General features: G+C 43.4%; 1 protein-coding gene across 17 annotated transcripts in view; it reads left to right on the top strand.

The window, feature by feature from the left end:
- The window catches only part of Helz (helicase with zinc finger), a 165,830-nt gene that overhangs the window by 81,215 nt on the left and 72,456 nt on the right, over positions 1 to 12,159 (top strand). For 10 of the 17 annotated variants that reach the window (XR_010055158.1, XM_039085638.2, XM_039085642.2 and 7 more), the window contains 3 exons: positions 4,740 to 5,007; positions 5,814 to 5,864; positions 11,620 to 11,953. Coding sequence is in view for 16 of the 17 variants with exons in the window: in XM_039085638.2 (XP_038941566.1) it covers positions 4,740 to 5,007; positions 5,814 to 5,864; positions 11,620 to 11,953 (653 nt within the window). In the remaining variant the exon portion in view is untranslated. The remainder of the gene's footprint in view (positions 1 to 4,739; positions 5,008 to 5,813; positions 5,865 to 11,619; positions 11,954 to 12,159) is intronic. The other 7 variants (XM_063268757.1, XM_006247562.5, XM_063268760.1 and 4 more) reach the window with 1 other exon arrangement.

Raw genomic sequence — 12,159 nt, forward strand, 5'->3', positions numbered from 1 at the left:
AAACACACTGTATATTAAACTGTCTTTGAGTAAACTTGAAGAGTATCACTCAGAATGTGTGGGAAGAGGCACTGGTGAGGGAAAGAAGTTAGTGAGCTTTCCTGGTGTGCTATCTACTCAGCCTCCACTGATGGGAAGTATGGAGTTGTGTTTCGGATGTCTGGAGGCAGCATATTTAAAATGTGTTCTTAGATTTTAATCTGGAAGCATGGTACTTTCTTTTTTTTTTTTTTTTGCGCCGTGACTCTAATGAGACATGATAACATCAACCCAAAAGTTAGTTCACCTTAGGAGGTATTGCCAGCTGCCCCAGTTGATGGCGGCAAATGAGGGACACATGTCCTCTATCCACATGACATCGTGTGGCCAGCAGAGCTGCAGGAAAGGGTTTAAGTTTGCATGAAGATCAGTGTAAGTGAATAAAAGCACGAGGAGAAGCTGCTTGCTGTCTTTCCAGTGTGAGTCTGTTTAGGTGTGTTTGCGGAGTACATTTGGTTTTGGTTTTAGTATTTATTAATTTGTACCTTGACAATTGCATAGTTTTAAAATTTAATTTTATTTTTTGAGACAGAGGCTCTATATAGCCCTGGGTGGCCTCAAATTTACAGAGATCTGCCTGTCCTGCCTCTCAGATGCTGGGACTAAAGGTGTGTGTCATCACATCTGGCGTGCTTTTGTGTGCATGTGTAATATGTCCCTCCGTCCCTCCCTCCCTCCCTCCCTCCCTCCCTCCCTCTCCCTCTGTCTCTCTCTGTCTTTCTGTGTGTGTGTGTGTGTCTGTGTCTGTGTGTTTGTGTGTTTCAGCTTTCTATTCACCTCCTAAATGGAGAGAAAAGGGGCCAATGGTTGGCATAGCTGGGAGGACTCCCTGTGGCCTCTGGGCAGCAGTGTGGGAAAGGAACAGTGGTAGAATGGAAGCAAAGCGCTAATTGGGAAGTTACTGTACACTTGTGTTGATCTGTAATGTGAGTGGCCAAAACTGTAAAACCAGAGACCAGAACTTTGGTCTTGTAAGGAAGAGTGAGGCATCTGACTTTGAAATTAGGAAGCATTTTATCTCACTTTCAGATAATAGAGCTGCTTTTAATAAGTTGCATTTATTGAATGCCTCTGGGCCATCTCTGCTTTTGTTTCCCTGTACTGTCTTTTTGTTCAGTTTCCAGGCCCCATTAAAGATAGTGCTTAAATTGGATGCATTTCATATTTCAGAGCAGAGCTTTGCTCTGGATGCTGTATCCTCATGGATAGTAGCTTTGTGGCTGAAATGTGAGCAGGCTCTTGAAGTCTCAACACCACAGACGTTGAGGATACTGGCAAGTAGTTCCTGTGTTAGATTAGCTGTTCTAGTTGAGCTGGTTACTTTTGTAAAAAGGCTCATCTTTATTATTTTAAAATTGCATGTAGATTTGCCTGTCTCCATGTGAGTTTGTACAAGGGGAAATGGAGGTGTCCTCAGAGGACAGAGTTATTGTTCCCTGGAGCTGGAGTCACAGACAGTTCTGAGCTGCCATGCTGGTCACTGAACTCTGGTCTTCTGGAAGAGCAGCAAGCCCTATTAACCTCTGAGCCAGCTCAATAGCCCAGAGTTGGTTATGTTGAAGAGTGGCAGCCCTTCCATGGTATAGCTAAGTATATCCTGTTTGTTAGGTCTTTGGTTATGCTGTAGATCCAACACAGGCTCTCACCTGTGGTAGGCAAGTGCTGGACCACTGAGCTAAGCTGTATCCACAACCTCTGGATAATAGTCTACTTCAACTTCTAGAGGATTTCTCTTCAGTGTATTCACAGCTTCTGCCTACCTGCCACATCTCATGGTACACGTTGTACAGGTTTGTAATTCCTCTCAGCCTTGCTTGGAGTTTATTGTTTCAAGGGTTAGTTAACACGCAGTGCCCATATGTCCTGTTAATAAGCACTATTTGATAATAAGTGCTGTTGAGCTCTCCTAAGTGGTGCTGTGAATGCTGCCCCACACTTGTTCAGTTTTCGTCTTTCCAGAGTGGTTATTTGAAGATGGCGTAGGCTGAGGGAACGTACATGCCATGGGTGAGCTGGCTCAGCAGTCCTGCGCATGACCTTCCCTAAGTCTGGTCCTAGCAGCTCCTACAGCAGGAGGTGAGCACGTCTCTTCCGTGTCCCATGGGGGGGACCTTACTTCTTTTCCATAAGTGTTACTCAAGACCTTTCAGCACTATAATTAGGTGGTGGGTCACTACACAGTTTAACAATTTTAACAGATGATTTTTTTTTTTTGAGGTAAAGAGGACAGGATTAGGGTATGGTGGCTGACACTTCTCTGACTGAGGCAGGGGATAACTACAAATTATAGCCATAGAGCTATAGAGGAAGACTCTCTCTCTCTAAAACATCCTCCCTATCTCCAAAAAAACCCCACCTTCAAAAACAAGAGAAAAGAAAAAAAACTTTAGAGGAGTGAGAACAGAGGCAGAAGCTGACTCAGGCTCCAGTGAGAATTAGCTCTAGGAAGCCTCTTCTTAGGAGCCTTCGTCATTCACACACACTATCTTTTGAGGCTGGCACACCTCAGCTGTTTTCAGGTCCTCTCTATGGCCACAGTTCCCTTCTCTTTCTAGTCATTAACAGAGTCCTGGGTACCGTGGCTCATAACCTGATTCCTGGGCTTAGGAGGCTGGGGCTGAGGAGAACCATGAGTTCTGGGCTAGCCTGGGCTACATAGTGAGATTCTCCCTCTCCTCTCCCAAAAAGGAATTAAATAAAATGTAACATTGTTTGAAAACTTTGTGGTGTTACTTGCTCAAATAATTTCCTAAAACCAAATTATGAATTATGGCATTATCTACATAAAATGTCAAAACAGGCCTATACCTTGTCCCCAAAACTCTGAATACTTTTAGTCAGAAGTAGAGATGCTGAGTCTGTGTAGATTTTAACATAAAAACAGTGGTGTTTTCAGGAGACCATTTTAGGTCTGTTATTGTCCCAGCACCTTAAGGAACACAGGAATAGTCAGTGACTTTTAAATGACATGAGAATGTGTTGCTTTAAATATAGTCTGAATTCACTTAAATACAAATATAATGTGATTATGAATTGTAAGTTTCCCACTTTATAATAGACGTTTGACATCCTTCTACATACTATTTTTCTTTCTTAATACAGGATCTTATTTTATAGCTCTGACTGGCCTGGATCCTGCTCCGTTTACCGGGCTGGCCTTGAACTCATAGAAGTTTGCCTGTCTCCTAAATACTGAGATTAAAAATGTGTGCCACCATGCCTAATCCATTGTAATCCATCGAAGAGCATTTCTTTATTTAAATCTGTTTGTCTGTGTCTGTGTCTGTGTCTGTGTCTGTGTCTGTCTCTCTCTCTCTCTCTCTGTGTGTGTGTGTGTGTGTGTGTGTGTGTGTGTGTGTGTGTGTGTGTGTGTGTGTGTGTATGTGTTAGTACCTGTAATAACAGAAGAGGGTGTCTGGAGCTGGAGTTATAGGTGGCTATGAGCCATCTGTCATGGATTCTGGAAGCCATGGTTCTCTGAAAAGAGCAGCAAGTGTTCTTAATTGTTGAGCCGTCTCTCCAGCCCCCAGAGCAGTCTGAAGTGTGATTTTAACGGGCAGTTCATCTTTATTGTTGTGATCCTTGTACTTATGCTGCTGTTTGAGGATAGCAACACTCTTAGAAAAGTGCTTCCACAAGGATCACATCTTAGAAATTAGGGCCTCTATATAATTTTACTAAGATAGTAGGATACTTTGCTACTGTGGTGAAATTTCTTTGTGAGTGACTGTGTGTGTTTATGTGCGTGTATGGCATCTGGAGGTTGCAGCATCCGAGCTTGGGGTGTAGTTCAGTGGTAGATATGTTGGGCTTTGGGTTTCATCTCCAGCACCACAAAATAATAAACAACCATGCCAGAGCACTAACTGAGTGAGAGGCTGCAGCCATGCCTGTTCTAATTCAGACACAGCTTAGTGTGACTTTCCATGAGCCCTGTCTGAAGTAGGGAAGTTTTTCCTCTTATACTAAAACTGAATCTTGGCCTAATGAGTCAGTAAAACAACTTTTCACCTGTTGGCCAATTCTTACTTTTCTAGTGAGGGCAAGCTCTATCCACCAAGTCTCAGGTAGGGCACTGTGAGTTCCTTGTGGCTTTCATCCTTGTTGGTTTACATCACATCTCTGACAGTTCCTGATTTTGATATTGAACTCTGCTTACAGTGTAATTTTGCTCAGAAGTGGCATTTAAATGACTTTCAGTCACATGTTTCAAGGGGACAGCGGTGTGTATATCTGCGTCTTCTATCAGATTGGTGCTGGAAGCAAAGTGACGTCCACACAAGCAAAGCCCAGGGCTTTGAGGACCTTGGTTCTTCTTTGTGTTTTCGGGGCAGGTACCTCAGGGTGCAGAGGACAGGGACTCTGCCTCACGTGGTACAGTCTGTCACCCAGGAGTTTATCAGCTTTCTCCCGCACAGCAGGTTGCTCTTGACTGGAGTCAAGTTCTGAATGTTTCCCCAAATAACTATCTGTGGCATGACCTAACCTAACATGTACAAAGCGTTCTTACATGGGTTCCTAATGATGTATTTTGTTAAAAGTCAACATATGTCTGGCATGGGGAAGTACTGTCAGTGAGTTCTGTGCTGTTTATCTTTGAGAGTTTTATCTCTAGTGTATGAAGCTGTTACAGGAATGAGTACTTGCCACTTGAGAGTTTGATGTCATGCTTCTTTCTGAATGTCTCCATCTTTGTGTAGATCTTGAGTACCTGATGCATGCCAAGCAGCAGCTGGTAACCACAGCCAGGCGCTGGGAGCCTTCCTCCAAGACTATTGTAGACTTTGAACCTAACGAGACTACTGATTGGGAGAAGAGCCTTTTGATCAGATACCAAATTCCTCTCTCTGCTGACCAGCTGTTTACACAGTCCGTTTTAGACAAATCCTTGACCAAGACTAACTATCAGTCACGGCTACACGACCTGCTTTATATTGAGGAGATAGCCCAGTATAAAGAAGTCAGCAGGTATGTTCTCTGGAGCCTCCTCCCGCCGCTCCCCTGTCCCCCTCTCTCCTCCCTCTCCACCTGTCCCCAACCCTCTCCCTCTGAATCCCCCTCTCCACTCAATTTCTTTCTCTCCCTTTACAGTGATGATTTTAACTTTACAATGGAGACAAGCTAAAGTGGAGAAATCTTACGTGAAGATGGGTATTAAAATAAATGTTCTTCACTAGCTGTGTTTTTTATTTAACTAATTAACTCATTTAGAAACAGGGTCTTGTTGTGAGGACCTGGCTGGCCTAGAACTCGCTACGCAGGCCTTGAACTCTCATTAGTCTTTCTGCCCCTGCCTCTTAAGTCCTCGGGTTACAGGCATGAGCCAACACCAGCACCTTGGGGGCTCTGGGTTCCCTCTTTCACGGAAGTGCAAGTAAGACTTGTGTTTACTATGTGTTTCTTTGTCACAAAAGTCATCATCGATTTCTAAGTGCTCTGTCTTCTTATACTTAGCCTCAGCTACATACCAAGAGCTGAAACAAGATTATCAGTGTGAGGGAAGTAGCCTTAAATGAAAGTGAGTGAGTGAAGCTATTAATAAGGCAGTTGTTATTTAAAAGTACTTTTCCTCTGTTTAGATGAATAGGATTAGTCTTCAAAATTGAACCTCAGCGAGATGAGATTACATTTTTATAACAACTTTTCCTTTTAAATAGAGTTTAGTCAATACATTTTTTTCTTCAGACTGCTTTGCATTAATAACGGATTCAGAAATGCTTATCCAAAAAAGAAAAGATAAACCTCAAAAATACATTGCACCTCTCCATTTGTAGGTTAAATGGAATAGAACCTGTTAAAGTACCTATTTGTGTTCACTGTGCAAAGTGAGTATAATTTATTTTCATTCTTCTGGGACTGGGTCTTAGCCCCTTTGGGCTTCGCTTTCCCTTTTCTCTGGAGTCTGGCTGTAGAGTATAGGCTGGTCTGGAACGTGTCAGCCTTTCCCCTTTCCCTGTTGAATGCTCTTGTGACAGGTATGTGCTGGCCCATTTATATAAATCTTTGTTTCGAAGATTCTCTTTAGTGTGTGTGTGAGTATGGACTCCTAAGTACCCAAGTGAGCACATGATGTGAGAAGACACCATTCAGGGTTTGCACCTCTCCTTCCACTCTGGTTTTGAGGCAGGGTTTCTCTTGTTTTGCTGCCACACTCTATGTGCATGCTTCTGGCCAACTCTCCTGTCTCTGGCCCTCACTGAGATCACAGGCGTCTGCTGTGCATCCAGTCTCTTGAGTGGGTTCTGGGGATTGAACTCAGCTCATGTCCCTAGCACCTTTACCTGTTGAGCTGTCTCCTCCCATTTGTGTAAATCTTTTTTTTTTTTAAAGATTTATTTATTTTATTTATATGAGTACAATGTAGCTGTCTTCAGATACACCAGAAGAGGGCATCAGATCTCATTACAGATGGATGTGAGCCACCATGTGGTTGCTGGGATTGAACTCATGACCTCTGGAAGAGCAGTCAGTGCTCTTAACCACTGAGCCATCTCTCCAGGATGAAACTAAATTTGTGCTAACTTTTTAAATGCACTGAACTTTATAATATCTAGTTTGAAAGATTTGTTAAACCTTCAAAATGTCACAATGCCAATATTACAATACAATGGAAGGGATTTTACATGCCAAGGAAAGAAGACCATTTCTTCCCCTTTTAAATGTGATTGCATTTGACCTTGTTGAAGACTCATCTCCTGAAGAGTGTGGGCCACAGCATACACAGAAGTGTGTATGTTATAACTCTCTTCACTCATGCTCGTGTCAATAATGGTTATAGGGAACAATTCCAAGGAAGCATTTGGCTGACAGTTCATCAAAAGTTGGCAATCAAATTTAGAATGTGAGCAGTTGAAAAGTGCATACCACAACTTAGGAAGATAAGGGTCTTCTGGGTATTTGTAAGGATTTACCGTTCGGATAAAATTAGAGAACTCAAAACTCTCCTCATGATGGTGTGAAAAAATGAGACTCCCGTGGAATGAGTCTAACAGAAAACAATCAGCTTGCTTTGTACTATCCATTGTGAATTCATGATCCAAACTTCCCATGTTATTAATTGTTGTCCTAGATTGTCCATTAAACCTTGGAGAGAATCAATGTCCCCATAAATAATAAAAACATTGGACAATGATTCCTAGATCTTCTTTAAATTTTTCCAGAAATTATAGGAAAATGAAGTCCTGGTGACTGGGATCATTTCCACAAGAGCTAGACATATTCTATTCCTATCCATTTCTTCTCTCAAGTGTGAGAGTCCCCTTGTGGTCATCTATGAGAAGCAGGCCAACCCAGGACCAATTGAGATGAAGCATCAGGGAAACCATGGCAAGTGACAGAGTTGTGTCATTGGGAGCCATCTGGTAGAGAGAGGAAAACTGACCTCTGTCCCTTAAGATAGGATCTGAAGGCCCAAAAGGAAGCTGAAGAGAAAATAGAACTGGAACCAAGAGGAGGAATACTTGTATCAAACGCAATCTCAGTCCCGAAGCAGAAGATGAAAATGGTTGCGATGAATGTGATTTCATTCTGAATTAAAATATTAGTCTCTATTACTGATATCTCTGGAAAATTCCAGACAATTCTTCCAGGATCTATCCCCTTCCTGCTTACTCCACCCTCATCTTCTAGTCCAAACCAAAGAAAAAGTGGATTGATCACCTATCGCCTGAGTGAGCAGCTTCCATCATCCAGGCATAGTTTGAGTGTGTCTTTCTTTAACCACTGCAGAAACCTGGAATGTCCACAAGGCGTATCTAGAGCTTTTCTTCCCACACAGTAGTCTCCCTCACCTGTGGGATTTGTACAGCTGCAGCAGCGTCCCGGTCTGGGCAGCTGTGGCCCATGATGTACTGTGCGTGCGGTGCGGCAGCTGGCATTCTGTTCATTCTACGGTTGTAATCAGGCGTGGAGTCTCTGCCCTGTGAGCCAAGTCAGCGTACTCATGAGACTGTTCTCTTCAGTGTGTGGAGCATTATAAACATGAACTCCCAGGGATATGTTGGATAGAAGATGGGGATTCTCATTGATCTCTTCAGTGACAAATACCAAGGCCAGAACAAACTGGTAATTCTTAAACTTATACCTGCACAGATGACATAAAAACACACGGGAACAAGATATAAATTGAAAACATTTGAAGATGTAATATAATAAATTTTATGGTTCAATGTCTTTCTATAAAATCAATATTTTGCTGATCCCAAGCTTACTTGAAATGAAATAGAATGTATTTCCCCATTAAGATTATTTAATATCCAGTAGAAATGATAATTGTTATTAAAATCTGTTGTGGTAAAAATATAAAAAATAAAAAAAAAGGTATGGTTTCTTTTACCCTGCTAGGATCGCACCACAGTGCCCCAAGATATCTGCTAGATATCTTGGTGGAAACATCCCAACTCCACGGTGGCCCCGTGTCTCCTGCCACCTCACACTTTGCTACACTCAAATCGTCACATAAAAGAACACACAACGGGGTTGGGGATTTAGCTCATTGGTAGAGCGCTTGCCTAGCAACCGCAAGGCCCTGGGTTCGGTCCCCAGCTCCGAAAAAAAGAAAAAAGAAAAAAAAAAAAAAAGAACACACAACACAATAATCTTTGACCCAATTGATAAGATATAATTGCTCACCTAAACATACAAAGCCCAGTACCATCCATCCCTTAAGAACATTTGTAACAACCTGTAAAGGTACAGGGTGGAATCTTAATGTTACCAGCCATATTGTCCCACCACGGCTTCTCCCATTTGTGTAAATCTTAAAAGGTTTGTATTCCAGGCCAGCCAGGAAGATCCTGTCACAAAAAGAAGAAGAAGCAGCACAACTTACCAGAGAGTGGGGCCTAGTGCTGCACACCTGTAATCCTAGCACAAAGGGAACAAAACCAAGAGAATCCCGAGTTGAAGGCCAGCTTGAGGCCAGCCATCAGTTTCTGAGTGGAGCTCAGCCACAGAGACTGCTTGTAAAAGCTTCAGTGTGCAGGTGCTAAGGGCAATGCACTTTGCCTCACTGCTTGGAGAGGCTCTCAGGATCTTCAAGGTTTATTTCTCCCTTAAAGAGAAAACAAACTTCGCCACATGTTGATACACTTTCAGTGATTCTGCCTTGGAAGAAATCCATCCAGTTCTGAGAGATGCAGTTTTTAGAGAAACAGGATTTAGGGCTGGAGAGGTGGTTCAGAGGAGCTCCTTCCTGTCCCCAGCACCCACACCAAGTGGCTCACAACTGCCCTTAACTCCAGCTCCAGGGACCCAACACTGTGGCCTCTGGGAGCACCATCTGACACACGCATTTATGTCCTCATATACAGAATTTAAAATAATAATCTTAAACACCGAAGAACCAGACATTAATGGAAGGTGTGCTTTCCACTAACCTGTGCAGTGCAAGCCTAACTGGCCTGGGTACTCAGTGTCCACCTGCCCTGTAGGCCTAGAGTGGATGTGGGTGCTGAGCCACGTCCCGGCCACCCTCCCTCTGCAGCAGTAGGCCAGCCTTCCTTCTCTTGTTGCTGGCTTGACTGCTGTTCATGAAGTCAGAAAAAAAATCTCATGAAACCAAACTTACTGTATAGCTCTGGTATTTGAAAATTAAAATATCACTTCAGAGATAATGAGCTAACAAATGCTGGCATTGGTCCCTCCATGTTCCGAAGGAGCTAGACAAGTGGTTTTACAGCAGTTGGAAATTTTGTTGCTATTATTCTGCCTCCTGGGAAGGCTGAGATTACATAGACTTCAAGGTTGATTCAAAATGTGGTGTGCAACAGTGGAGAGAATTGTCTTTGTACACTTAGGGTGTGTGTTGTATTTAAAGTATTTGAATTATTAAATTTCAAAGTGCTGTTTTTTAAAGGATTTGTCTTATTTTAAATTCTGTGTGTCTTTGTGTGTGGGTGCCCACGTAGGCCAGAAGAGAGTGTCTGATCCCCTGGAACTGGAGTTTATTGCAGTTATCCAGGCTAAAAAGGCTCTGAGTTGCAAGCGACTTACCCAGTAGTAAGAGTGCACGGTGCCCCTAGAATCAGGGCTTTGAGACAGTATGGTGGGGGAGTGGCAGTTGGTGAGAGAGGCAGTTACTGTAAGTCCGCTTTTAGCGTGGACATGTAGCTGGATGGTGAACCTTTTGCATAATGCATGCAAGCACCGGTCGGGAGACACGCGTGGGAGAGGTCAGAGGTTGTCTGGGCATGAAGAGTGCAGGAACAAAGACATTTTTGTCCTTTAGGACTAAGGTGAGGGCACCCTGGGGCCCTGAGGTGTCTTGAGTTTGGAGTAGTTGGAGTAGTTTGGAGTAGCAGGTGGCAGAAAGTCCCTGGATGTCTGAGGAGGAGGGAGTTTAAAGAGGAGGGTGGCTACAAAGTACAAGGGAGACAATTGGAAGCTTGGACATCACCGTTAGCTACAGAGAGGTCTTGTCAGTCAGCAATGTGTTAGAGACAGTGCTGTCTCTCCCAACCCTGAGCGAGGTTTAATTACCCAGGTCCTTCCCAGTGTATGAAGGCAGCTTTATTTAAAGAAAAGAAGCTTTATTTAAAGAATCACTGGTGACACAAGATTCTATGTGATTGATTATTATTTATTTATGGTTTTTTGAGACAGGGTTTCTCTATGTAGCCCTGACTGTTGTGGACTTGCTTTGTAGACCAGGCTGGCCTTGAGCTCACAGAGATCTGCCTGCCTCTGCTTTCCTAGTGCTGGGATCAAAGGTGTGCACTATCCACCCCACCCCCCACGCCCCAACCCCTGCTGCAAATGTTTTGAAATGTCTAAGTTAGTCTTGATCCTCTGTGACCCCTTCAGGCACATGGTCTCTCACATTCACGCACACACGGGGGTGCATGAGTGTCCTGATGGTTGTCTGCTAAAATAGGCTGATTTGTTTTCCCATAATTGCTGCATGAGAGCCAGTCCCTTATATTAACAGGTAAACTTTTATTTCTTTTGTTATTTGTTAGCATTACTGAAGGAGAAATGTTATGTCTGGATTCTTTTGGTCAGATTTACCTGGCGAGCACTCAGCTGTAAGTCCACTGTAGTTGTAATTCAGTGCCTTTCCTCCTGGGTTAGGTAGTATTAAAGTCTTAATTATCTCAACTATGTTCAAGCAGGCTTTCCTATTAATTAACGTATTCCACTTTATTAAAGATCACCTATAGTTTACTCAGACTTACCAGAATTATTTATTTGTGCTCATGCCTGTGTGTGTGTCTGCGAGGCAGGGCTCACATGTTGGGGTCAGAGAACAATGTTCAGGAGTTAGCTTGCTGCTTCCACTTCACGGGTTCTAGAGGGAACTCGGGGTCAGGCTTGGCAGCAGGCTCTTTACCCACTGAGCCCTGGCAGGGGCCACATGCAGTCTCTTAGAAATGGACAACACAACTAATGCTTCCGTGACTTGTCTTCAGGTTGGGTTTAAGGCAGAAAGCTATCCAATATCGAGTCGCCGACTTGTACAGTGTGGAATTGGTACAAAGTTTCATATTCCAGATGTTTACATCTGAGTTTCTTCATTGTGTTTCTCTAGTTCTTGTTGTTTTGACTAGAAATACTCAAATTAGCTTTCTGCTTTCGATTTAGGTTCAACCTTAAGGTGCAGCTGCAGATCTTAGCAAGCTTCATGCTCACTGGAGTTTCTGGGGGTGCAAAGTATGCTCAGAATGGACAACTTTTTGGTCGTTTTAAACTTACTGAAACCCTGTCTGAAGACACTTTGGCTGGACGACTGGTGATGACCAGGGTCAATGCTGTTTATTTATTACCAGTCCCTAAAGAGAAGCTCGTCCAGTCCCAGGGAACCAAAGAGAAGGTTTATGAAGCTACTATTGAAGAAAAAACAAAAGACTATGTATTTTTAAGGATATCCAGGGAATGCTGTGAAGAGCTCAGTCTGCGGCCTGACTGTGACACCCAGGTATGTCTGCAGGCAGTGCTCCCTTCCCCAGGAGGGTCGTCACGGTAACAGCAGTTGCCCGTTGCTTGTTCTCCCTCCATCGAACCAGAGTGCATGTGACTTTGAAGTCTTATCTTGACTGGTTGCAACTGCAGCTTCGTCACCTTTTGAGTTTAAGGAACATGTCCAGACTTGTAGAGTCTTGTCTGCACTTTGACATCAGCACT

Source organism: Rattus norvegicus, chromosome 10 (genome assembly GCF_036323735.1).
Source record: "Rattus norvegicus strain BN/NHsdMcwi chromosome 10, GRCr8, whole genome shotgun sequence".
NCBI classification, from domain to species: Eukaryota; Metazoa; Chordata; class Mammalia; order Rodentia; family Muridae; genus Rattus; species Rattus norvegicus.